General features: G+C 43.5%; 2 protein-coding genes across 5 annotated transcripts in view; both read left to right on the top strand.

The window, feature by feature from the left end:
• Positions 1-5,069, top strand: part of ERCC6 (ERCC excision repair 6, chromatin remodeling factor) — an 80,861-nt gene extending 75,792 nt beyond the window's left edge. For 3 of the 4 annotated variants that reach the window (XM_073353085.2, XM_073353081.2, XM_073353082.2), the window contains 3 exons: positions 393-594; positions 1,886-1,964; positions 2,456-5,069. In XM_073353085.2, coding sequence (XP_073209186.1) covers positions 393-594; positions 1,886-1,964; positions 2,456-2,887 — 713 coding nt within the window. In that variant the 3' untranslated portion in view covers positions 2,888-5,069. The remainder of the gene's footprint in view (positions 1-392; positions 595-1,885; positions 1,965-2,455) is intronic. The other variant, XM_073353083.2, reaches the window with a different exon arrangement.
• A 13,206-nt stretch (positions 5,070-18,275) lies between these two features.
• LOC140915315 (bone morphogenetic protein 2) lies at positions 18,276-25,679 on the top strand. Its single transcript, XM_073354901.1, has 5 exons — positions 18,276-18,450; positions 19,084-19,223; positions 20,168-20,284; positions 21,565-21,766; positions 25,228-25,679. The coding sequence occupies exons 1-5, from the start codon at positions 18,276-18,278 to the stop codon at positions 25,677-25,679; spliced, it is 1,086 nt and encodes a 361-aa protein (XP_073211002.1).
• The last annotated feature ends 257 nt before the right edge of the window (positions 25,680-25,936 follow it).

The following is a 25,936-nucleotide window of genomic DNA, read 5'->3' as shown; positions in this document are numbered from 1 at the left end:
CTTTTTGGCCAAAGGTAGTAAGTGGGACAGCAGTATGGTGGGGAACACTGGTGCGGAGGGAGGTAACTGAGTTTCACTTAACTGGGAGTTACACTGAAGATAAAGTTGCCCAGATGGATTTAGCCTACATCTAGCAATACAATGGAACCTTACTAATCTGCACTAACAACTGGGAGATCCAGTATGAACGAATGAATTTTGACCCCCTAACGGCAGTAGAAGTGGTTTATTATATTCGGTTCACTTGATATAATAGGAATCTCTGTTATAAATGGATGTATTGAAATGTTTCCACTGACAGTATAAAAATGAATTAAGGTTTTTTTTAAAAGCTCACTGCTTAATTCTTACACATTCTTTCCTCCTCCTGCCCGTTGTACATACTCTGCTAGGAGTGCACAGTGTGATGAAGCATGATGCTATTATGGAGGCTTCCAATCCAGATTATGTGTTAGTGGAAGCAGAAGCAACCCGAGTGGCCCAGGATGCCCTGAAAGCCTTAAAGATCTCCCGACAGCGATGTTTAGGAGCAGCTTCTGGTGTGCCAACCTGGACAGGCAACAATGGTCTGACTGGTGCACCATCCGGACTAAAGTAAGATAGTACCCACATGACTTCTCCAGAGAGGGAGCATTTAACATAGTCTGCTTTTTGTGCTGGTTATTTGCTCTGGATTTACTTCAAAAACTATAAATGAGATACGGGGCTGATTACAGGAATTGTATTGAAATATTAGCTCTCGGATAAAATTTTTGGAAACACCTTACTTTTGAAGATGTGAGTTAAGCCCCTTAGGCACTTTTGAAAATGTTACCCCTGATCACATATAGTTGAGAAGAGATGATATAATTAGAATGAATGAAGGGTCCGTATTAACGAAAGTACCATTTTGGGGTTGTGATCGTTCAAACTAAGCCAGCTTCAAGCTGGATCAGTACCTGGATGGGAAACCTGCAAGGTGCTACAGATGCTGTGCTGTCCGAGTTACTGGATGAGATCCCTAGGTGTGCCTTGGCTGGCTCTGCACACCTCAGAAGGGGAACATGTGTGTACCTTTCCTAGGTACAGCTGGGGCAAATTCAGCAACCAGCACAAGTCAGAGCAGCCTTCTAGGGGCCATTCTGCCATTCAGGGATTCCTGGGGAGGCAGGGGGGGCAGTGCTCTCTGGACATGCCCTTCCCTCCTCTTCCTCCCCCACTCCCACACCAGAATACTTACTGCACTGCGGTGGGTGAGGGGTGCCAGGTACAAGTAACCTAGGGGCTGACTTTGTAACTCAATTTCCTGTGTCCTTTGCACCACTAGAATGGTACAGAATGGATGGAGTGGGTGCCAGGATCTGTCTCACCATCTTCCAATGGAACATAAAACCAAGGTCCTGAGCTCTCCTAGCCTGAAGGATCCTGTGTCACATTCCATGTTAGCCTGGGTGTCAGATCCTAGTGTGAATGTCAGATTATATGGTGCTATCTAAAACTTTCCTTGCAGTTTCAGTTGAATACAGTAAGTCTTCACTTCCTGTCTCAACCTCATGTGTGGTGTTGCCATGTTAAACTGCTGCTACATTTTACCCTAGAGGTGGGCGAAGTTGTAGACAACTTTGGAATGAAAGGCGAATATAAATGTAAATTGTCTTGTGTACTAGGTTACAGCTTCCTGTTGCTCTTGGGCCTCTGATAGTGACAATTGCATCCTGTATGTGAGAACCCCTTGGTCTGTAAATTCTAAGAAATTCTTATCATTGATCGCTAAAGGGGCGATAAGATCCACAATACTTGGAGCAGGTTTTTACAACAGTAATTCAATCAAAGTATCCTACAAAGTGTCACAGTGCATATTTAGGAGAGATATTGTAATAAATTACTTCTCTTGCATGTTTTTTAGGAGTAGGTTTGGTCAGAAAAGGAACCCTACTTTGCTTGTCCCAAATTCCTCCACTACATCTCTTGGAAAGAAATGCAAGGTAAAGCACAAGAACTAGTGCTACTGTATCTTTTCCATGAGTATCAGCTGATTTAGTTGAAACATTCTAGTTTAACTTTTGCTATTTAGGGTATATGTCTCATAAATAATTACCATACTCTGTACGTAACATTCCAAAGCTTTAGGCCTTGAATTACATACAGATTTGATCTTACATCTTGAAAAAGAATCATCAAATTCAGTTTAATCAGTTGCATCAGTCTTTCATTTCATCTTGCTGTGCTCACTCTGGTTCAAGAATAGAGATTTTTTTTTTTTTAAGTTACCCAACAACTGAAATACATAGTCAAGTTGTGAAGTTAGCGCACATTGACTCAAACATGTTTTAATTCACATAATTAACTCCTGCAGTTTGTTGAGGTTGGTTTGGTTTGGTTTTGTGTAAGCCTGAATGGCAGGCAAATTCACCAAGAATAGGTTCCATGGATCTCAAACTCCAACTTTTCCTATCGTGTCTGTGTTTATTTGCAGGATGCTGATATAATAAGGAAAGAGAAGGTAAAGAAAAATGTTTCCAGTGTACATTTTGATGGGAAAATCGAAGGAGGAGAATCATCATCCAGTGCACTAGATTCATCATCTTTGTTAGCGAAGATGAGGGCGAGAAACCACCTTATTTTACCACAGAGGATGGAGAATGAGGGTGCTGAGAATCTTCAGGCTTCTGCTCCACTCCCAACTTCGACAGAACATGACGAATTGCTAGTGGATGTACGAAACTTTATAGCATTTCAGGCTCATGTGGACGGAGAGGCGAGTACTCAAGAGATACTGCAGGAGTTCGAATCCAGGCTGTCAGCAGCACAGTCTTGTGTGTTCAGAGAACTTCTGAGAAATCTTTGTACTTTCCATAGAAGCCCAAATGGTGAAGGTGTCTGGAAACTAAAGCCAGAATTCTGTTGACCCTTTGATTAGGAGTACATCTGTGTGTGCTTGGCCAAAACTCAGCTCCATAAGACTTTCTATTCATCTTTTAAACTGGAAGGTTCTATTTAATTTTGTGTAAATATTTTAATTACTGACTTGTACTGTACCTGGTGCAGCACTTAAGTATGTCTCACTGGAGACATGACTGACCAACTTCCTATTTACGCTATTTATATATAAAAAGTGGCATCTACCTCACAATTGAAACAATACAAAATAACAGCACCTTTTCTTTTAAAGAAATCTTAATGTAGATGGGCTGCGGAGCAGGGGTAGTAACGTTTTATTGCAATAAGAGCCATGGATTTTGCCATGTCGTCAGATTTTTATCCGATTTCTGTGAAGTTCAGTCTTTGTCTAATTTTCTGTATGTTGTTTGACTGGTCATGAGGGTCAAACATTACACCAATGAACAGAAGCATTAATAATGAACAGTTTAGGTGGGTATAGAAAGGTAACTTGTACTGACGCAGTATCAAGAATCATTGTGAGAGACTTTCATCAGTGTTGAAAATTTGTTTGTACTGTTGTTGCTTTCCTTTTTGCCAGTAATTGATGTATGTCACTAAATACTTGGACAAAATTCTATTACCATGAAGGTGTAATTGCAAAAATAAAGAGCCAGGCAGAGCATCTGGATGTGTCAGCAGATTGGTAACAGGTTATAGAATACTTTTACCTTTAAATCACCAATTCAAATCCTGCCAAGTCCCAAAGCACTTGCCTGGTGTAATACTTACTACCATGAAGAGTCCCATTGAAACCAAGGTGATAGTAAGAAGTAAGTCGGTAGTGGGTGATTGGTAGTTGCCATCTGTGGCCTCTGTAACACCACGAAAAATCTCTCCAAAATTGGTGCTAATTGTGACCTGTTTTCAGTCTTGACCCAAGAACTGAACTAGCCGTGGAGAATGAACTGCCCTCACCCTGCTGTCCTGGTCCTTTCGGGTCAGGGCTGAGGCACATTTGTGGGTATATGGGGAAGATTTCCTTGTTGTACCTGTTCTGTGGATAAAAAGAAAACATCCATCTCCATCACTTCCAAACTTGCACTGAATGAACATAAATTTCCTTTAGAGGAAGAAAGAACTGGATTCACTGTAGTCAACCTGACTTCTGTTTCCACCACTGCCATCTTGAGTCTCTCTGCAAGATAGATGCCAGTATGCTACAGAGAGAGATTTTAATGGAAAAGTGGTACAGCTTAATGCCAAAATGAGAAAACTGCATTTCTTTGCAGCACAGCTAAACCATTATTGTATAATTTAAACTAGGAATAACCAATTGTAGTCAGTGGCTCCCCTTATAAGGGAGAAGGGCAAAGATGCTAAGCTGCAGGTTTTTATTTGAGTTCATTAGTAATAAGCAATTTCCCTTAACTAACGATATTCAAGCTGCAAATACAAGCAAAACTTAAAGTTGAATGGTGAAGCAAGAATAAAGTGTTCTACTTTCCTGCTCCAGTGTGATTTAGAAAGACATCTCTTTGAGTTTATTCCAAACAGGCTTTCCTCTGCTTGTGTATTAGCCTAGAAATACTGGGCTCTTGCTTCCCTCTCTTTGCTGAGAGATCCTTAGTGGGACTCCATTACCTGAATAGTGATGCCACACTATGCCATAACTTGAGTTACAGCAGTGCCTTCCCACACAAAGGAATGAGAGAGGCTGCTGAGTCCGACTGGCCAAGAACTGGCATCCCCTCCACACTCAGTTTGGAGGAGGGATTGCTGCAGTTCACGTTGCAGGCTATTATGACACAGTCTCTAAACTTGCCAAGGATTTCCAGTGAAGAGAGGGAAACCAAAGAGCTGATATTTCTAATGCAGAAATATGTAGAAAATGTTGAGTCTGACTTCACGCACCTTGAAAGAACGGTAAAAGGGCACAACCAAATATTTTTTTGCAGTTCCCTTTAAAGTTGTTTGTACAGTTTTTGATTGAAACTGCAGGAATTAAGTGTTTATCTCTGGTGCTTAACAAAGAATTCGAATGCCCTGCATCACATACTGCTTTCATTCTTAAAGGCATATTTCCTATATTAGAGGGAGGAAAGTTTATAGCTCTCTCCTCTGATGTGTTCATGATGTAAAAGGAGCTGTACATGCTTTTATAATTCCTCAACTTTTATGAACTTAATAAAATGTCTAGTAAAAACAAACCTATTCTAAGAGGCTTCCAGTTTTTTGGGGTTAAGTTATATAAGAGGCTTTTTGGTTGGTTAAAAGTGGGAAGACCCCCACTGGAAACCCCAGAAGAAATCATGGTGATCATCTATTGAGAGGTCCATCAGACCCTAGAATATCTTTGAGGATGTGAGTATGACTATAGTCTTAGTTGTTGCATGGGTTATTGCAGGGTTTCTATATGCATGGGTAAGTCTAACTTTACTTACAGTGTTAATAAAACTTGTAATACAGATAAGACTTTGTACTTATGATGGTGTCTGTAGTCACTGTCCTTGGACTTTGTGTGTTCCCAGAGTCTCCAAATTTGAGAAAACCACCAAAAATGATTTTCACTCAGTTGAGCTTGAAACTCTAGCAACAGGAGCTGAATACATGGTAGTTTAATACAAAGTTATTAAAATCAATTTAAATTAAAAAAGGCTTCAAGCGCCACTCTGGTTTGGAGCTGGAGGGGCGGATGTGTCAAACCTGAATGGTGCTGTGACCTTGCACCCTGGGTTGCAACACCCAGAATGGGAAGTCAGACCTAGCCCCGTGGGACAGGAGCTGCTGCTGCTGCAGTGTGACCTTCTGATGAGACTGAGTTTTTCCTCTCTGCACCTCTTCTGTGAAATTGTCTAAAAATTTGCATGACAAAATAATAGCCTTACTCATAGGTAAGGCTATGAGTCTTTCGTGCATTCCATGACTTTCCGGGACTTCCACAGCTGCAGTGGCTGACCCCAGGGTCGCCTGAGCATCTGCGGCAGCCCCAGGCAACTAGTCCCGGTCACTACCCCAGAGCAGCAGCAGTGCCCTGGGGCCTCCCCACCCAGAGGAGCAGAGGCAGCAGTGGGGCCCTGGGCTGCCCTTGCCCTGAGCAGCGGGGGCAGGGCCATGAGCTACCCCCTACCCGGAGCAGTGGCGGTGGTGGGGCCACAGGCCACCCCCCCTGCCCCAGGAGCAGCAGCAACCACCGGAGCACCCCCCCTCGAGCAGCAGCATCTGCTGAAGCACCTCCCCCAGCACCTAAGATTTAGTTAGGGGCAATTTTAGTAAAACTCATGGACAGGTTACTGGCCGTGACTTTTTGTTGGCCGTGACCTGTCCATGACTTTTACTAAAAATACCCGTGACTAAATCGTAGCCTTGCTCATAGATCACCTCCATTTGTCTGCTATAATCCCATGACTACTTGGCCATGACTGGTTTTGACCAGTCTTAGTAGTAGTGGAATTCTTTGCATAAGGGGGGAAGATTTTTCAAAAGCATCTAGCAAGACTTGTGCTCCTCAACCCCTTTGGCACTTCTGAAAAATCTTCTGCTAAATCATTACAGCTACAAAGCTTGCTATGCGGTGGGCCAGATCCTCAGCTGCTGCAAATCAGCACTATTCCATTGAAGTTAATGGAACTATGCCAGTTTACATTACCTGAGGATATGGCCCTTGGGGTCCACCATGTCAATTATTGGCATTCGCTCTTCCCAGAATATGCAATATAATCTCTTTAAGCAGGTGCATACTAAAATCCTAGACAAGTCCAACAATTTCTCTGATTTCCATGGGTATGTTTTGGATCTGAGACTGTAATTGTCCATTTCCCAACACAATAAATAATTAAGCAGTTGTGTTACTGACAGCTCTGGCTCATTAAATATTTGGGAAATGTCTTTTATGCCTGCTTCCGGTCGGGTTTTCTCTTGCTGATAAAATGCTTTTTACAGAGGATGATCTTGTTGGGGTTTTTTGGTCACCGGACTCCATATACTGTATAGCTTCTGTGATGTACTTTCAGAAACCTTGAAGAGAGGAGATATTGACCACTATCCTCATTCTACTCTCCAATTCATAACACGATGGTTTTTGGCTACTTCTGACACCAGTGTCTGGTGATTGCTGTATATGGATAACTGAGTCAGAAACTGCTCTTAGTTACATTGGTGCAAATCTGGATTAGCTCAGCTGAATCCATTTGTCCATATCTACCAACTAACTCAGCTTGATATTGAGTAAATACGGTCCCATATGCAACACTGCCAGAACCAGAAGAGGCACAGGGCGCTTCTTTATGGAGAGAGATTTTCTGGCTTTTTCTTGAGACTGAACATAAAGGAAACCCATTCCTTAAAGAGAGATGCTATCAAATGTCTGTGAGGAAATACCACAGAGGAATGCCTGTTGGTAGCACCATGTTGTGAACATTTTCCAACAGATTGAAAATGCAGAGCCTGAAAGCTGCAAGAAACAAAGGCAAGATACGATGCCGTAAGAAGAATATTGTGTATTTCTCAGTTGGATTCTCAGGAGAAATCTGCTGCCTCTTAAGGAAGCTTTCAGAGAGAAAAACGTCTTGGCAGCCATCGCATATGCAGCAAAAGCTGCATCTTCTGGGGGAAAGTTATGAAAGGGATTGATAGATTGTCAAAATGAAATTGTTAAAATGGGATGGGCTTTAAAATGAGGGCCTAGAAAACACGGAGTACCTGGGGAACGCAGACAAAGCTGTTTCAAGGAAAGGGTAATACCTTGCTCTAATAGAGGAGGCTGGCATTAGTGTTAAGGGGGAGAGCTAGGTATATGAATAAATAGCACCAAGGGGGGATAATGTATTAAGTCTTGCAGTCCCCTTGTGTACAGGGCTGATTCCTTGTGGAATCTATTTAATGCTCCAACTTGGACTGTGGATCTGTCATATCCTCGAAGTGAAGATGATTTAGGCTGGGAGGTTTCCCAGGAACAGCCAGCTGCTGCAGGCAGTAGTGTTAAAAGAAAAGGAGGACTTGTGGCACCTTAGAGACTAACCAATTTATTTGAGCATAAGCTTTCATGAGCTACAGCTCACTTTATCGGATGCATACAGTGGAAAATATAGTGGGGAGATTTTATATACACAGAGAACATGAAACCATGGCTGGTACCATACACACTGTAACGAGAGTGATCAGGAAAGGTGAGCCATTACCAGCAGGAGAGCGTGGCAGTGGGGGGGAGGACCGTTTTTAGTGATAATCAAGGTCCTGATCACTGTCGTTACAGTGTGTATGGTAACACCCATTGTTTCATGTTCTCTGTGTATATAAATCTCCCCACTGTATTTTCCACGGCATGCATCCGATGAAGTGAGCTGTAGCTCATGAAAGCTTATGCTCAAATAAATTGGTTAGTCTCTAAGGTGCCACAAGTCCTCCTGTTCTTTTTGCGAATACAGACTAACACGGCTGCTACTCTGAAAGATAGCAGTAGTGTTAGTGATTCAGTAGGAAGCACTTTTTCTTCTGTCAGTAGTGAGCCATTGCCCCCACATGGTGTTAAGGGGTGCCTGTGCTGCTGGCTGCGATGTCAGATACGATGTAAAAGTAGGTGGCAGAGTAGCAGCCGTGTTAGTCTGTATTCACAAAAAGGAAAGGAGGACTTGTGGCACCTTAGAGGCTAATGCATCCAATGAAGTGAGCTGTAGCTCATGAAAGTTTATGCTCAAATAAATTTGTTAGTCTCTAAGGTGCCACAAGTACTCCTTTTCTTGATGTAAAAGAAGTTACTGACCATTAAAGATCCCATGTCAGTTTTATCCCTAGCCTAGGAGTTGACCCCAAATTCCAGCTCAAGTAATTCTTTTCTTCCTTCCTAAATTTCCCTAAAGTTTCAATTGGATACACTGTGGTTCACTGCCTACCTTACACTGTCACTGTGAGCTGTTAAGTCACAGCAGTCTACTCCAGAGTTGGTGGGTTTCTTTGAAGGATGAATTTCTATCCGTTGGCCTAGGGGACAGAGCACTGGACTCGGAAGACCTGAGTTCTACTCCTGGCTCCACCACTGGCCTAATGGATGAGCTTCAGCAAGTCCTTTCACCCCCCGTGCCTCAGTTTCCCCATCTGTACAATGGGAGTAATGCTGGCCTCCTTTGAAAAGCAGTTGGAGACCTGTGAATCTATTACAGGCATGTTTAAAGACTTAATTGATGCTTCTAAAGTTCTTTTCAGAACCCTAGTGAAGCACCAGGATGTGCCGGCAAACCTAGAGCTGGGAGCAAATCTTCACGGGGAAGGGTAGCAGACAAGTGATTAAAAACACTCATTTAGGGTCCCTTATTCTCTTATCCATTCACGTTCAAAGTAAATGCTGAATTTACTCTTCTTAACTCACCAGTTCTCTCTACTTGTTACCCACTAAGGAGTTGCCATTCTAAGGATTCAGGTGATCTCAGCACTTCTGCCTCATTCTAAATTGCTGATGTGGTGTGAGTCTTGCTCCTTCAGCCATGCCTTTCTGGATTTGTGCTCCTGGAGGACTCTGAGCAAGGTGCTTTTATTAAGCTGAGAGGAGGAGATTAGTCTAACCTCCTCCCTGCTGTGGGAGCTGTTGGGCTGAAGAGAGCCTGACAGGCCAGTTTGGACAGTTCTTCATATGCCAGTGCCTGTCTCCCTCTGGGGTGAGGTGTCGAGTTATGTGCGGAAGAGCTGATGGTGTTTGCACTGTGCCTTGGCTGCACCAGCCCCTTATCCTCACAGAAGAGGTCAAGTGAGCTGCTCAGGCTGACAGTTGTTCTCCTTCTTGGTGAGAGGAGAATGCATCATGGGCTAGCAAAGAGTCAGGGGCTATGCAGCAAAGACAGGGGAGAATGGGGAAGGCTGCTGTGAGGCCCAGAGAGAGGAAAGCAAGCTTCACCCTGCTTCATTCCTAGACAACACACTATGCAAAAATGAAATTAAGGTTGAAAGTATGTAACTAACTTTAAGGGTAAAAATCATTACAGAAATGTTGTAATTACACCAGAACCAAGCACTACAAACTCAGAACTTTGAGTCAACATTACCCTTACAGGAAATCCAAACGTGCTGTGGGATGAAAATGCACAGCTAAGGCATTCAAACAACCTTGACTCTGCCCTGCGTGAATTTCTTGACTACCACCTCTAATAGTGGTGTGACAGCGCCGTCATGACCAACATCAGAGATTGAACCAGTAATCCTCATGAGTCACTGTGCGTTGAGCTAAATAGCCAAGTTCTATAGTTGGGGTTGTAACAGACTCTCATCCTCTAGATCGGGCACTGAGTGGGCCATATAACACACATTGACCAGTGGGTTACACTTACAGCGAATATGAAATTCCCCATGTAACTTCCTCCCGTTACAGGGTCTGTATCTCACATTCATTGTGGGTTTCCCCAGGAGCCAGGACTCTTGGCCGTGACAGGAAATGTCTAGCAGCACCAGGACCTTGTGAAAACTGGAACAATGGTAGCCTTTCCACAGCACCTTGGAAATGCTGAGCTGCCACAATGCCCATGGAAATCAATGGCAACTGCCTGTGCTCCAGCAAAATTGATCTTAATGCTACCTGAAGTCAAAAAAGGCCTTCTCAATAACTTAGCTGTTTCCAACTTGTAGATTTATTTTTTTTTATTTAGCAAGGAAATACACATCAAGCTTTCCTCAGACCACTGGAGAAAGCATCTTGTTTCAAATAGGCCTCCCAATGTACAATCCCCAAGGGCTCTGGGAAATTGCATGGTGTTACAGAACATTAACTAATCTAATGTTAACCACGCCATGTGGTTCCTGAGCTGCTATAAACCATTGACACCAATAGAGCAACCCCAGTTTTCCCCAACTGAGTGTCTGTCCCTCAGCATAGACAACTGTTGTGTTTCTAATCCAGCTGCTGGTTGTGGTTAACGCGTGGTCCCACAAGCAGATGGCAGAACGCTGAGCATTGCAGACCTTGTCTACATTGACTACTGCGTTGTGTTTAACACAGTTAGTGTTACTTGTATTCTAACACGATGTAATCTCCAGGGTGGACAAGTCCCAAGAGGGCAGTGCATCCCTGGATGGAGAGGTTGGCAGAGTTTCCATCTCTCAGTGGGAGGTGGGAAGAGACCAGCTATCAGAAGCAGGCACCTGAGAAAGGTGGGATATTTGCACGGGAGAAAGAGGAGAGAACAGCCAGTAATATTTGGTGAAATCACAAGGACAGACATAGCCCTAGCATCCAGTTTCTATTCTGAAGGCTAACTTCACAACAGAGAGGTCGGACCTGCAGTCCAGCCAGTGGCATAGAAAGCAGCTTGATCCCTCCAGCTGGGGATTCCTCTAGAGGAGGAGTCCCACAAGTGGTTTTAGAGTGGGCACAGGTGGCTCTTACACCAGCGCCCGCTGCAAAATTTGGATCTGGAGGTACATGGTAAAGCCTGCAATATTCAGTGGCGCTCAGAGTCTGGGATTTGGTTCAGACCGAAAGCCAAAAAGGAGCCAGCCATGAGATCTGGAACCAGAGCTGGGTTTGTGTTCTTAAGTTTCCTGGTATTCTGATCCAGGGATTTGGTTTACACCCATCCCTAATGTATAGTTCCTTTTAGACATGTTTGTGGCCGCAAATCCTCCAATTACCAAAAAAGGCAGAAAGAAAAGGAGTACTTGTGGCACCTTAGAGACTAGCAAAAAGGCAGGAAATCCCCGTATTGCTCCCTGCTCAGACTCCACCCCTGCCATGCCTATGCAGATACCCTCACCCAGCCATAATACTATGCACTTAAATTGCACCTTTCATCTAACTCTCAAAGTACTTGACTTACACCACCTAGTGAAAACTCTTATCACCGTAATTACGGTAGGTAGATTTAGGTGGGCTCTCTTCCCACAGATGCCTCTTTTATATTTATACAACTGCTCCTTCCCATCACAAGAGGTTCATTACAATAAGCAGCATATTAATGAAATTCAGAGGTGTAGACACATGGGCAGGACACACCATACGTAACTAATACGTTACAAAAATGGCTCTATGTCTAGTTGGCAGCTGGTATCAAGCAGAGTGCCACAGGGATCAGTCCTGGGGCAGTTTTGTTCAACATCTTCATTAATTATCTGGATGATGGGAATGATTGTACCCTTGGCAAGTTCGCAGATGACACTAAGCTGGCGGGAGAGGTAGATATGCTGGAAGGTAGGGATAGGATCCAGAGTGACCTAGACAAATTAGAGGATTGGGCCAAAATAAATTGGATGAGGTTTAACAAGGAGAAGTGCAGAATCCTGCACTTAAGATGGAAGAATCCTGCACTTAAGACCCTGCACCGCTACAGGCTGGGGACTGACTGGCTAAGCAGCAGTTCTGCAGAAAAGGACCTGGGGATTACAGTGGACAAGAAGCTGGATATGAGTCAACAGTGTGCCATTGTTGCCAAAAAGACTAATGGCATAACAGGCTGCATTTAGCAGGAGCATCGCCAGCAGATCGAGGGAAGTGGTTATTCCCCTCTATTTGGCACTGGTGAGGCCACATCTGGAGTACTGTGTCCAGTTTTGGACCCCCACTACAGAAAGGATGTGGACAAATTGGAGAGAGTCGAGTGAAGGGCAATGAAAATGATTAGGGGGTTGGGCCACATGACTTATGAGGAGAGGCTGAGGAAACTGGTCTTATTTAGTCTGCAGAAGAGAAGAGTGAGGGGGGATTTGATAGCAGCCTTCAACTAACTGAAGGGGGGGTCCAAAGAGGATGGAGCTCGGCTGTTCAAAGTGGTGGTAGATGACAGAACAAGGAGCAATGGTCTCAAGTTGCAGTGGGGGAGGTCTCGGTTGGATATTAGAAAACACTATTTCACTAGGACGGTGGTGAAGCACTGGAATGGGTTACCTAGGGAGGTGATGGAATCTCCATCCTTAGAGGTTTTTAAGGCCGAGCTTGACAAAGCCCTGGCTGGGATGATTTAGTTGGTGTTGGTCCTGCTTTGAGCAGGGGGTTGGACTAGATGATCTCCTGAGTTCTCTTCCAACCCTAATCTTCTATGATTCTATGAATACAGGCTAGCTTTGTGCTGGCATGTGCTAAGTGATACACAGCATGTGATGCCATGTTAAGAAGGACCCCTCCCCTCCCGCCACCCCAAGACAACATAATCTAAAAGCATATCCTTTCAGCATAGACATTAATGATCCCATGACTCTTCTCACAAAAGCAGGGATTTGCCGCTACAACCTTGGCCAAAAAGATCATTCCCATCTACACCAGTGTTATATAGGCTGTAGTGTTTCCCGTCCGGCTGCCAAACTCCACCCCAGAAGTGGCTGCATTTCAGTGCTGCTGTACATGAATGATTTCTTACACCCTTGAGAACTGTCAGCCTGAGTGGTGGAATGGGACTGTGAGATGTTGTTATCCTCATCAATATTTTCTTTTTCTTGGCTTTGTTTTTATGCGACTAACAATTAGCAGTGACGGATTAGTGAACAGTGTTTCTGAAGCGCATGGATTCATATGCAGCCTTCTCGAATGCAACCCTGCTCGCAGTGCACACCAATTGGCTATAAACAGGAGCACAGCTTTGCCACTTAAGTGTATGATTTTATGGTATGAGTGAGGTTGAGTGCCTGTGTGAGTTGTGCTTGGATAGTTGTATTGATTTGTGTGGGTGGCAAATAAAGGGTGTGTGCTGCAGTAATGTGTGTTTGGGGTCATTGTGTGCTGATTGTGTTGTGGGGGGGTTGTGTTGGTTTGTGTCGGAGGGGTTTTGCTGGGAGATTTGTGTTGATTTGTACAGGTGGCAGTTGGGAGCACGGGTGTGGCCACTGAGCCAAGTAATTCAGGATTTGTGTAGTCTCTTGCTCAGATAACCCATGAAATCTTTGCATTCAAATTAGCTGTGGAGTAAGGGTGATGACTGGTTGAGTTAACTCTGATATCACGATGGTCTAGGACTCTTGGCATGGCATAGAGTCACGCCTTACTGCAGCTGTGAACCATGCAGGTGTAATGTGTAAAGTCAAAATGGCTCAGATCTTAACAATTGCATGATAACTGACCATGACACCCAGTAACGATTCACCTTGCTGATCTACTGAACACAAAGAGCTCTCGGCCATGCTTGTAGTTGCTTCCATCGTGTTATACTGACTTACCAGACATTTTAGGCTTCATGCGACACACGTAGTGACGTTCCTGAACTCTGAACAGATGTATCTGTCTTTACAATAAGAATGTACTTTAGTAAAATGCTCAGTTTGGAGAGTTGCCTTATTTTAAAATCAAAATAATGTATACTTCACACTTAGTTTTCACACCAATGTTTTTACAAGCAATGTATTACGCCATACGATAAGCACGCTGTGCCCAGGTATGAAGGATAGCCTGCTAATAATTAGGACTCCAGAGATCTGGGTCAGATGCCTGACTGTGCTGCAGACTTCCTGTGCGACCCCGGCAAATCAGTCAGCCTCTCTTTGCCTCAGTTTCCCCATCTGCAAAATGAGGCTGATAATACTATAAGTAACTGGCTAGTGAGGAGGTGCACCACGGCCCTCAACTGGATGGATTTCTAAGTGCTCAGTTGCGTATCACAAGTCCCATTCTGCTAGCAGCTGGTAGGTATTCTCTTCCTCTGAGTGGTAGTGGCTCGTGCTTTTAGAGCAGGAAGATCTGAATTCTCTACTGGTTGTTACCCCGAAGAGACAAGTGGCCGTAGTGTGCAGCACAGTGACCACCTTGAAGTCCCAAGCAGCAACAGATTTGTTACTTAATACAAATGTATCATGGCACTAAACAAAACAAGTTCTGTAAAATCCTTTCATTCCCTCATATGGAAAGAACCAAAAAGAGGCACAGTTTCATTATTATTAGATCCATTTTACAGCCGGGGGAAAAATGAAATGCAGAGCAATGAAGTGACTTGTCCTAGAGGCAGAGCTGAGAATGCACGAGTTCTGTCCCCCACTACACAACATGTCCTGGAAAACGTTATAAATGTTCTATTAGACACAAGTCTGCTGATACTTCACCTAGTTCCTGAGAGGGGATGGGTTGCAGGCAGGTGGTCCTGTGCAGTTTTATTTACTGAGGTCTCATCTACTCGAGAAAACTGCATTGCTTTGACTCAAGGTGTGGTTTAGCTAAACTGGTGCAGATCCCTGTGTGAATGCTCTTATTTCCATGTAAGAAGGACTTATTGCAGTTTAACATAAATCAATTAGAAATTGGTTTTAGCTCTCTCACTGTAAGCCACTTAAACCAAAATAAGAGCATCCACACTAGAGCCTACATCAGCTTAACTAAATTGGTTTAGACGCTGATTTAAATTACACATTCATGTAGACAAAGCCTGAGAGACATCTGCACAGAGACAGAGGATCTGCCCTAGGATCCTTCGTTGCTTAGTTCATCTGCTTCTGCTGCTCATGTTCTGCCTGAGGTCATCTTCTTATGTGATATCATGCTTAGCTGCCATGAAGAGGTGGATGTCACCTGCTTGGGATCCTACAGAGCGGATGACTCTCAAAGCTGCTAGGCTCCTGTTGTCACGCTGTGTCTTTAAAACTTAAAACAGCACAAGGGAAACAGAAAGGACAATAGCAAAATTCTCCATGCCATGTTGCTCAATTGCATTTCCATGAGATGTTGTTATGCACGATGTTCAGAGGGGCAAATGGCTCCTTTGCTGTTCCCAAAAGGCAGAGATAGACCTGGACAGTGTCAATTCCAGATCCAGAATTTGAGCCTCATACATGCAAAATTTGGGAGTGCTTGGCCAGGGGGATTGGATCAGACCCAGCTGTTCTTCTGTATTTTTATTTATTTGTATTATGGTAGCGTTGAGGCCCCAGCTCCATTGTGCGAGGCACTGTACATGCACATAATGATTCTTTCAATTGTTTCTGGGCTCAACTGGTAGTTGTCCTTCACCTGGTGAGGAAGACCTGGTATCAGGGAACAATAACACAATTAGGCTCCTGGGGTAGGGTGATCAGGTGGCTTAGCTGGCCTAAGATTTGGGCTTATTTCTCATTCCAGTCTGATATTGCATTTTAGTGCCACATCCACGCCTGCTTCTGTGAATTGCATTTTATGAGGCTGTCAAGGTTCCTTCCCCATTCTGAACGCTAGGGTACAGATGTGGAGACCTGCATGAAAAACCTCCTAAGCTTATCTTTACCAGCTTAGGTCAAAACTCCACCAAGGTACAAAATATTCCACCCTTTGTCCTTGGATTGGCCGCTACCACCACCAAATAAATACTGGTTACTAGGGAAGAGCTGTTTGGAAACGTCTTTCCCCCCAAAATACTTCCCAAAACCTTGCACCCCACTTCCTGGACAAGGTTTGGTAAAAAGCCTCACCAATTTGCCTAGGTGACTACAGACCCAGACCCTTGGATCTTAAGAACAATGAACAATCCTCCCAACACTTGCACCACCCCTTTCCTGGGAAATGTTGGATAAAAAGCCTCACCAATTTGCATAGGTGACCACAGACCCAAACCCTTGGATCTGAGAACAATGAAAAAGCATTCAGTTTTCTTAAAGAAGACTTTTAATAGAAATAGAAGTAAATAGAAGTAAAGAAATCACCTCTGTAAAATCAGGATGGTAGATACCTTACAGGGTAATTAGATTCAAAACATAGAGAATCCCTCTAGGCAAAAACTTAAGTTACAAAAAAGATACACAGACAGAAATAGTTATTCTATTCAGCACAATTTTTTTCTCAGCCATTTAAAGAAATCATAATCTAACACGTACCTAGCTAGATTACTTACTAAAAGTTCTAAGACTCCATTCCTGGTCTATCCCCGGCAGAAAAAGCATATAGACAGACCGAGACTCTTTGTTTCTCTCCCTCCTCCCAGCTTTTGAAAGTATCTTGTCTCCTCATTGGTCATTTTGGTCAGGTGCCAGCGAGGTTACCTTTAGCTTCTTAACCCTTTACAAGTGAGAGGAGCTTTTCCCTGGCCAGGAGGGATTTCAAAGGGGTTTACCCTTCCCTTTATATTTATGACAGAGGCCAAGATGAAAACAAAGGGAATTCGCTGCTGCTTCTGTTCACCAGCCGTGTGCGCCCTTTAAACCAGGAGTTCTCCGCCTTTTTCTTTCTGAGGTCCACCCCCAATGTGCAGTACAAACTCCACGGCCTGCCTGGGCCACATCTGTTTTTCTGCATAGAAAAGCCAGGGCCGGCATTAGGGGGTAGCAAGCAGGGCAATTGCCTGGGGCCCCACACCACAGGCTTTGGCATCAGCCCCAGATGGCAGGGGTCCCGTACAGCAGGTCTTCATCTTTCTACCCTGGGCTCCAGCAAGTCTAATGCCGGCTCTGCTTGGCGGACCCCCTGAAACCAGCTTGCGGCCTTCCAGTGAGCCCCAGACTCCAAGTTGAAAACCACTGCTTTAAACCACTGTGTGGATCACACACAGCCAACTTCTGCCTTTTCTTCTCTGAGGCTGGGAACTGACTATAGATCTCCTGAGCCCCACTCCAGTGCCTTAACCACAAGCCCATCCTTCCTTTTTGCTCTAACGAATAGTGCATGCAGGGTACAGAAGGACAAAGAAGAGAAGCAGCTGGAGGAACAGAAACTGATCTCTCCTATCACTGAAGGTATTGCACATTCAGGGAACTACAAACAAATGGCTTGTTTGATGCTTACAAGAGTGGAAATGACACTCCCCTAATTGAGACTGAATCCCTGTGTGTTGTACTTTCACAGTCCTTAAGCTTCAATAATGGGGGTAGGGTGTGGGTCTCATTACAAGACCATCCCTGCATAACCCAGCTGGCCAGGGAAAGCACCATCCAATGGGGTGTTTGATTAGGGAAAGCAGAGCATGCTTAGCACAATTATCAGGTTTAAGGCCAAGGACTGAAAAGGGGGACTGTATCTTAGACCTAGAAAGAACACAAAAGTCCATCTCCCCCGCCCCAACCCCCTTCTGGTGACTGGAGGGTGACTAGCTGCAGCAGGGACACTGACAAAGGCCTGGAATAAAGCATTATGTCAGATGTGTGGATTCAAGCTGCTTAGTCAGCTACTTGTGTGGCTTGTCCACTTCGTCACTTGCAGGAACTCCACCCATGGCCACACCACCACCAAGCGGGTGCTCAGATTTGTCATGCAAAGCCAAGCACTCCCTGCACACTGCCTTATAGGAGCTGGTGGGGTGGATTTCTCAGCCCATTTGGGAGGCTTGGCTGCCAGTGACAAGTACCTCCTGGAGCTCTGCACTCCTCAAAGACTCCAGATCAGAGCACACCTGAGCTGCAGCTGCACTTCTCCTTCTGTAACAGCCAAAGAGGATCTAGTTGACATGGCAGCATCCCAGGGCTGGCGCTGCCTCGTATTGCTGCTCCTGCTGCTCTGTGACCCCGCTCGCTTGTCCAGGGTGTCCGTGCGGACGCAGAGCAAAGGGATTCTCGCCGAAGCCATGCGGAGACTGCAGGAGGTCTTTGACATTGAGGCCCTGCCCCATGATGTCCTGCCTCACAGGAAACCACCCCAGTTTATGGTAGATCTTTTCAATAAGGTGGCAGATTCCAATGGGATCACGAAGGCCCCAGGGCTGCTGGAGGGCAACGTGGTGCGGAGCCTTGAAGACCGAGGTAAGCCACAGAGAGGGAGAAGATGGGGGAGAGGCTGGATAAGTGGGACAAGACAAAGCTAGGGAGGCAAATTCACCCCAGTGTAACTCCACTGAAGCTAATGGGTTTGTGGGGAGAGCAGGGCTGTATCGGGGGCGGGGGGAGAGTGAGGGATTAAGAGTGTGCAGATGTGTACGTATGAAGGAATGTGGAAGGGTGTTGGGTGATGTAAGGTGTTTTGTATATACCTGACTCCTGTAGATTAAACTTTTATATGGAAGCCTTTGATACAAACTCATTGCTACTTAGTGAATGTTGGGTGGGGGGTGGGGCATTCTGAATTCAAAATAAACATAGGTCTGATTTTTTTTTTAATTCTTTTAAAATATCCCATGCACAGAAAATTTAATTTGCTCCATTTTATTAGATGCCTGGCTCTTGCATGGTTATATGCTTTTGGTTTGCTCTGAAGACCTATTTTTAATTCTATTTTCACTTCAGTGTCCTATGTCTATCACTGTTTTAACACACACATTTGAGTAGTTCTTTCTGTTACTGCAGGTGACATATTGCCATTTCCTGGAAAATCAGAGTATTCTTTCTGTGTCTTGTATGTTGGACTGGTTATTAATAATTCTGTTGTTTTTTTTCTAGATTATTTTGATCAGTCTTATTTCTACTTCAACATCTCTTCGGTTGGGAGGAATGAACAAATGCTAAAAGCTGAGCTCCGAGTTTTCAAACTAAATAAAAACCATGTGCCTCAAAAATCTTTTTGGCAACATTTTCTCAAAGTAAGTGGGCGATTATATTATTAACAATAATAACAAATGAATAATTAATCGACAGATAGTGTCTTTAAGTTAAAAAAATCAAGCATGAAAGAAATGAGACTGAAACCAACTACCCCATGAAACTATCCTGTGTTTTATGTGGTTACTGCCAGCAATGTAGAAGTTTCATCTATTTCTTTGACTCCAACAAGCAAAGAAATACAGCCAGGGTTTTGGTTTTGTTGCTATGCTATTTTTTTTTTCCTCTGAACTTTTTTCAATGAAACATCAATGCTGCCAAACAATCTACTGATTTATCTGTGCAAAAGCAAACAGGACAGTTCGGTGATCCTGAAGGTGAGCTCAAACCACAGCCAAGCTATCCCAGATTTTGAGATATTTGCAATCCAGATCCAAATTCTGCAGCTCCAGTCCATCTCGAGGGAATCAGGTGGCCTGCGAACCCAATGGGCAAATATGTGGGGCAATAGGAAACTTGGGACAATATCAAGTAGTCAAAAGAGACAAAAAATAGATGGCCAGGTGATTTTCCATTTGCATATATTTGTTTTTGTGTGGCTCTTAGTACATGAGATAATATCCAAGTGCTGAGAGAATATTCACTGTTTTTTGTTTTTGTTATGCATATTTTCATTATGATTACCAGATATACAGGTTCTTATTTATTACTTACTCCTAAAAAATTACTAAGGATTAGGGGTATATATCTATCGAGGGTTAGAGATATAGATAGATCTATCTGTATGTATCTAGTAGATGTACATTACTTCTTGCCCTTATGTGAAGCTGACCAGAAGCCACTTTTTAGTCTCAGTCCAGGTCAACAGACAGGGTGAATCCATCCTGGAAGTGGAGGAAACGTGTTTCTTTGATGCTGACCTCTTTGCTGGAGACAATCAATTGTTCCCCATTTAATTTTGTTTTGTTGTATTACCATATTCAAGGTGGATGTGTATGAGCTTTTGGACAGAGGAAGTAAGCTGCAGAGAAGAAATCTCATTTCATCCAGACTACTGTCTTTGTATACCGAAGGCTGGGAGGTGTTCAATGTCACGCAGACAGTAAGCGGAGAATTCTTAATTCCGTTGTTTTTTATGCTAAAGATATTGTAACAAATTCATGGCCATGGGCTAGGAACTTCATGGTTGCCACTATGCTGGATACCAAAACTTCAGGGCATTAGCAGAGACAGAACCGTAAATTCTCTAGCTCCAAAGCCACAAGCCTGACAACCTGAGCTTATTAACTGGTAGCAGCGTACGACCTGCAACAGCCAAATGACCTTAACTCTGCTCATAGTAACAACATACAATAACTACATAATTATGATTAAAGCATTTTAATGTTTGCAGTCCCAGGGTAGACGGCATCAATTTCTTAGGAGAAATTCGTTTTTCATTTTCTTTTTATGCTCATGGCATCACTACAGGGCAGAGTTAAGGTTATTTAGGGCTTTAGCTTTGTATTTTCCATACCTTAATGTCTCTAGATCCTTATAAATGTAACCTTAACTCTAAATCTCTTTGGTTTGTAATACATGTTTTGGAGATGCCCTTAAATTATTGATATGTGCTCTCAACCTTATCTCCAGCTGAACCTGTGTTTTTGGTCTGGGGAATTTCACTTAAAAAACAAAATTAACCATCTGATATCAGTATAGATTTGCAACTCATTACTATCAGCCTTATATAATTATTTTATTTTATCTTTAAGATCAGATTCACAAGCATGCTGTGGCTGACTGGTTGAATTACCTCTGAGGTTACAATGGCCTGAGCTAAGAGTGACCTGAGCCAGTGATTTAGCTTTACCTGTTAGTCCACAATCATAATAGTTAGATTCAGCAATTGTTAATAATTTAGCTTGATTGCTAATTTCCTCCGATGTAGCCTGTGTGTGAGATTTAAATGAGTTTTAACAATATGGAAAGTCTGGAGTCTATATTATTCCATTATTAAGATTACTTGGGAAAAGAGAGGTCTGACAAAGGGTTCTAAATTCCTGGCAAGGATCAATTTTAAAATTAATTTTGACTCCTAGATTAATCAATCAATGTACCAGTAAATTCTCCAAAAAATAATTCTGTATTTAAAGGTAAGGGCTGTGGTTTTGGGGAAGTTACACTGTATGCTTCGTACAGCACAAAGATGGTGAGTTCCTGGTTTAAGTACAAAACTCAGTTTAACCTTAACTAGGCAGTTACAACTATTGTCTTCATAATAATATAATATGTCCCGGCAATCTTTTAGGCTATTCCTTCTTCCCCCATATAAACATTGCTTAGTCCTAATGAGATAGACTTACTCAAATGATCCTTTCCACTTTTCTTTTTTGTTCTGAGGTTTCCAAATGGGTGGGACACAGCAGCACTAACCATGGCTTTTTGATCACTACAACTCATCTATCTAAAACCAAAATGGAATCCAACTTTGTCAAGTTTGCCAAGAGCCAGCACAATATGCGAGACAGTAGGAATGCTTTCTTGGTCCTCTTCACCAATAATGACAGACAGAAATCTTCCAGCTTCCTACCCTCTTCCACCGGTAAGATAATGCAACAGTAACTCTTTGAACAGAAGCTCCCTTTAATTAGTTCTGTTACTTCCTCATGCATTTTCTGCAGATAGTTGCATTAGTCACAAGCACTGAAACTGATTCTGGTTTGCCACTGTCAAAAGCTTGCTTTGATATAATCATTTTATTATTTGCCTCCTGTAGTGGGTCACCAGACATCTTAGGCCAGGTCTATAGTAGAAGCGCTTTGCTGGTATAGTTATATTAGTATTCGATACAGGCAAATGTAGTTTGGAGGCAGTTTAGACCAGCAAAACTGAAGCTTATTCCAGCCCCACCATGAGCGAAACAAATTATACTGACAAAAGTGCAGTTTTTCCTGGTATATCTGCATCAACACTAGGTGCTTTTGTCAGCACAGCTATGTCAGTCACAAAACACAACTCATCACATCCCTGACCAACACAAGTATGCTATGCCAGCAAAAGTTTATAGTCTTCCATCTATAGTCCTGGCCTAAGTATGTCTTCTCTTCATGCCCATCATTCTAGTCAAAGGTGTAGAACCAGTGACTTCCAGCCTATGAGCATGCAATGTCAACTCCACCAATATATGGAGTTCTGGACCTCATGGGATGCAAGGTAGTGCTGGGGAAGAGGACAAAAGATGATAGGGAGGGTAGCAAGCAGAAGGAGGGAAAGCAGATATATACACTTGAGGAAGGGAGAGAAGAGGACCAGAAGGGAAGACGGGCTGGAAATGTCACTCAGATTTGTGTGTGTGCATGTGCACGCTCGTGTCCACCATACAACTTTTTAGTAAGTTAAAGAAAAAAATTGGAATTTATACTACAAAGGTTTCCTATTTATGAAATGCATCTCCCACAAAAAATGTGCTGGCTATGAAGCTAAGGTTGCAGGCTCATATTGGGTTTCAGTGCATATTACCTTTCAAGCAGATAAACAACAAACATCATAACACAAACAAAAATGAGAACCCAGGAAATGCAGAGGTAAGGTTTCCCTTCTCAAACAAGGCACTCAAGCCACCTTATCTCTGCCCCTGTAGAGAGATGTTCATTCCATCTGTCCTTCTTTCCCTGTAGACTATTGAAAGCATGCTTGAAAGAACGTTGGTTTTTATCTTTCATTTCCCACAATCATGTCTTTAATACTAAGTGTGATGATTTGTCACTTCTTATGTATCTAACATCCTGACAGGGCCATAAGCAGTTAGCAAACGGAAGTGTGCAGAATCTGTATTCTCTATTTGACAAACCTCCCAGGGTACCTCAGAGGGGAATGCTACTGCTGCAAGTTACAAATCCTCTCAGGAGGTCCACAGAGAGAAGGGACTCGGTGAGCACTAAGCTTGAGGGACAGAAGATCAGGAAGGCATCCCCTTCACTCCTATGGAACTTCTGAGGTCCGCAAAAGCCCGCGGAGAGACTAAAGAAGCTTCTTGGCCCTTCACTCAGGAGGCTCGGGAACCCTGTAGCACTCTTTTATCCAGTGCCAAGGTTCCCTTAGGGTCTGAGTTACAATTTTAGGTCTATCTCTGCAAGGAAAAGGAAGTAGAAAACTTTTCGTTGTTTTATTTAAGTAAGAAAGGGACCTGCTAAGGAAAAATATATTGTGTTTATACCTATTTTTTCTTCTTTGACTCATAATAAAAGCCAAAAGGGTGTTTTGTTTTATTTGTTTAAAAAGGGGGAAGGGTTCTGCTTCTTCTTGATTTACATTAGACTTGCAGGTCCTGTCTGGGCTGGAAGATTCTACATGACTGGAGAGCTTATGCAAATGGTGATATCACAAAATGGAAGTTCAGCTGTCCAGAGGGAAGGGGGTTTTTAGTCGGGCAGTTTAAAACTTTTTTTTTGCTTTTGCTTTTTCTTTGTTTTCTAAAATGTTGATTTAACTGCAATGACTAATTGACGCTTTGAATAAGGGAAGTTTTTGTTGACTGTTCAATACCTCACCTCTTAAACTATAACAAACATTCCTTACACCTCCCACTGATCCTCCACCAGAGCTAAGGGAGATTAGTCTTTGCAGTCCTGATACGTCCAAATAAATAAAACTTAAAAATAAACTTTCCAGCCTTATTTGTACATCAGAAAGGACCCAAACAAGACAACATTGTGCTGGCTCATGAGAACCAGACAGTGAAACTGACTAGAAACAAAAGTAAAACAGACCAGCCTAGTGCCAAGTTTACAGTGAAATTCCGGCTCCCTGTCCAGTAAAAGGACTTTATGTGGTGGCTTGGAGACAGAATCCTGCTTCTCAGTGTAGGGAACCTTTGCCCCATCTACAATTTGTGGTCAATAAATCTGGGCAGTCCATGTTTCTCTGGTTCTCTCCGTTTCTGCTCCACCTTCCTATACAGAGACACAACCAGACTTGGCTCTGTAGTGCAGGGAGCTGTGCAGTCTTCAAAACTTTCACTATTTCCTGACCTTTGTTTTGTATTTTCAGTGCTTTTTGGGCCTTGCATGCCAAGCTGAAGCGAGACACATTCAGACTGGAAATAAGGCATACATTTTGAACAGTGAGGATAATGAATCCTTGGAACAACGTACCAAGGGTCGTGGTGGATTCTCCATCACCGGCAATTTTTAAATCAATATTGGATTTTTATTTTTTTTAAAGATAGGCTGTAGTTCAAAAGGAACCCTTCTGGAGGAGTTCTCTAGACTGTGTTACACAGATCAGACTAGCCCAGTGGCTCTCAAATGTTTGTACTGGTGACCCCTTTCACACACCAAGCCTCTGAGGGCGACCCCCCTTATAAATGAAAAACACATTTTAATATATTTAACACCATTACAAATGCTGGAGGCAAAGCGGGGTTTGGGGTGGAGGCTGACCGCTCGCGACCCCCCATGTAATAAGCTCACGACCCCCTGAGGGGGTCCCAACCTCCACATTGAGAACCCCTGGACTAGATGATCACAATGGACCCTTCCGGCCTTGGAATCTATGACTCTATGAAGAAGTCCTCAGGATTTGGTCCTGAGGGAAGTGCAGCCTAAATGTCTAAGTATTTAAGATTTATAATACTGTCATTGTCTAAGGCTATGTCTACACTACGAGCTGGTAATGTGATCCCCCTGCCTGTGTATACATACTCACACTAGCTATCTTTGAGTAGCAGTGTAGCCACAGAAGCACAGATAGCGCGGTGGAGACATGACTAAGCCATGGGTAGCATGCAACTACCTGCACTATTGCGGCTACCCTGCTATTTGTATTCGTGTTCGCTCAATGAAAGCTCGCCTATGTGTACCCGAACAGGAGCAATCGCACCCCTTACTCATAGTATAGATGTACCATAAGTGTCATTGTCCTTTCCCAGTTTTGTTTAAATCTGTGTGTTTCATGAGGACTATCTCCTTTGAGAGCAATAAACTCCTCCCAACGTATAGACAGAAATACAGTGTTCTTCATGACAAAGGTTTACTTACCCCTGTCATGTCCTCTTGCTTTCAGAATTCCAGCCATCCTCGCCTGAAGATGATACTTCATCACACCTACCTCACCAAAATGAGGTCTTTGCAAACATCAGAGTGAACAAAAGCAGAAGAATTCGGGATACCTCTTCCTTCTCCCACAAAGACAAAATTGTGCCATGCCAGCTCAATGATCTCTTCGTCGACTTCCATAAAATTGGTTGGGCGGGGTGGATCATTTCCCCACGTGGCTACAAGGCTTATTATTGCAAAGGGGCCTGCCTGTTCCCCTTAGGGGAAAGTCTAAGAGCGACCAACCATGCTACCGTCCAGTCCATAGTGCATACGCTGAAACTGACCAAAGACGTCAGCACACCGTGCTGTGTCCCAGACAAACTGAGTTCCATCAGTATTATGTACTTTGACGACAATGAGAATGTTGTCCTTAAGAATTATAAAGACATGGTGGCCACAAGCTGTGGTTGTCATTAACAAGAGCCCATTCTGCCTGCAACTGACTCGCATCTGGACTCAGTGCACCCGTTCTCCACAGCCCCAGTGGTGCTGGAACAACTTCTATAGTGAGGGTGCTGAAGGCGGATACCATGTATTTGGGTTGTTATTGCTACATCAAGCCAGGGGGGTGATAGCACCCCTAGTTCCAGCACCTATTCACAGCTCTTGTGATGTTCAGATTAATAACATGTCAGATCGGGGGGAGCCAGCCAGTCAGCTTTGAAAAGGCTCCA

This window comes from Lepidochelys kempii, chromosome 7 (genome assembly GCF_965140285.1).
Source record: "Lepidochelys kempii isolate rLepKem1 chromosome 7, rLepKem1.hap1, whole genome shotgun sequence".
NCBI classification, from domain to species: domain Eukaryota; kingdom Metazoa; phylum Chordata; order Testudines; family Cheloniidae; genus Lepidochelys; species Lepidochelys kempii.
Note: the sequence above shows the minus strand (reverse complement) of the source record. Positions and strands in the feature narration are given on the sequence as shown.

Excerpts from the sequence above, each read along its gene's own strand:
- LOC140915315 (XM_073354901.1), top strand. The coding sequence starts at position 18,276 with ATGCGGAGACTGCAGGAGGTCTTTGACATTGAGGCCCTGCCCCATGAT. Across the intron at positions 18,451-19,083 it reads GCGGAGCCTTGAAGACCGAG|ATTATTTTGATCAGTCTTAT; the intron begins GTAAGCCACAGA and ends TTTTTTTTCTAG. Across the intron at positions 21,767-25,227 it reads CTTCCTACCCTCTTCCACCG|AATTCCAGCCATCCTCGCCT; the intron begins GTAAGATAATGC and ends TCTTGCTTTCAG.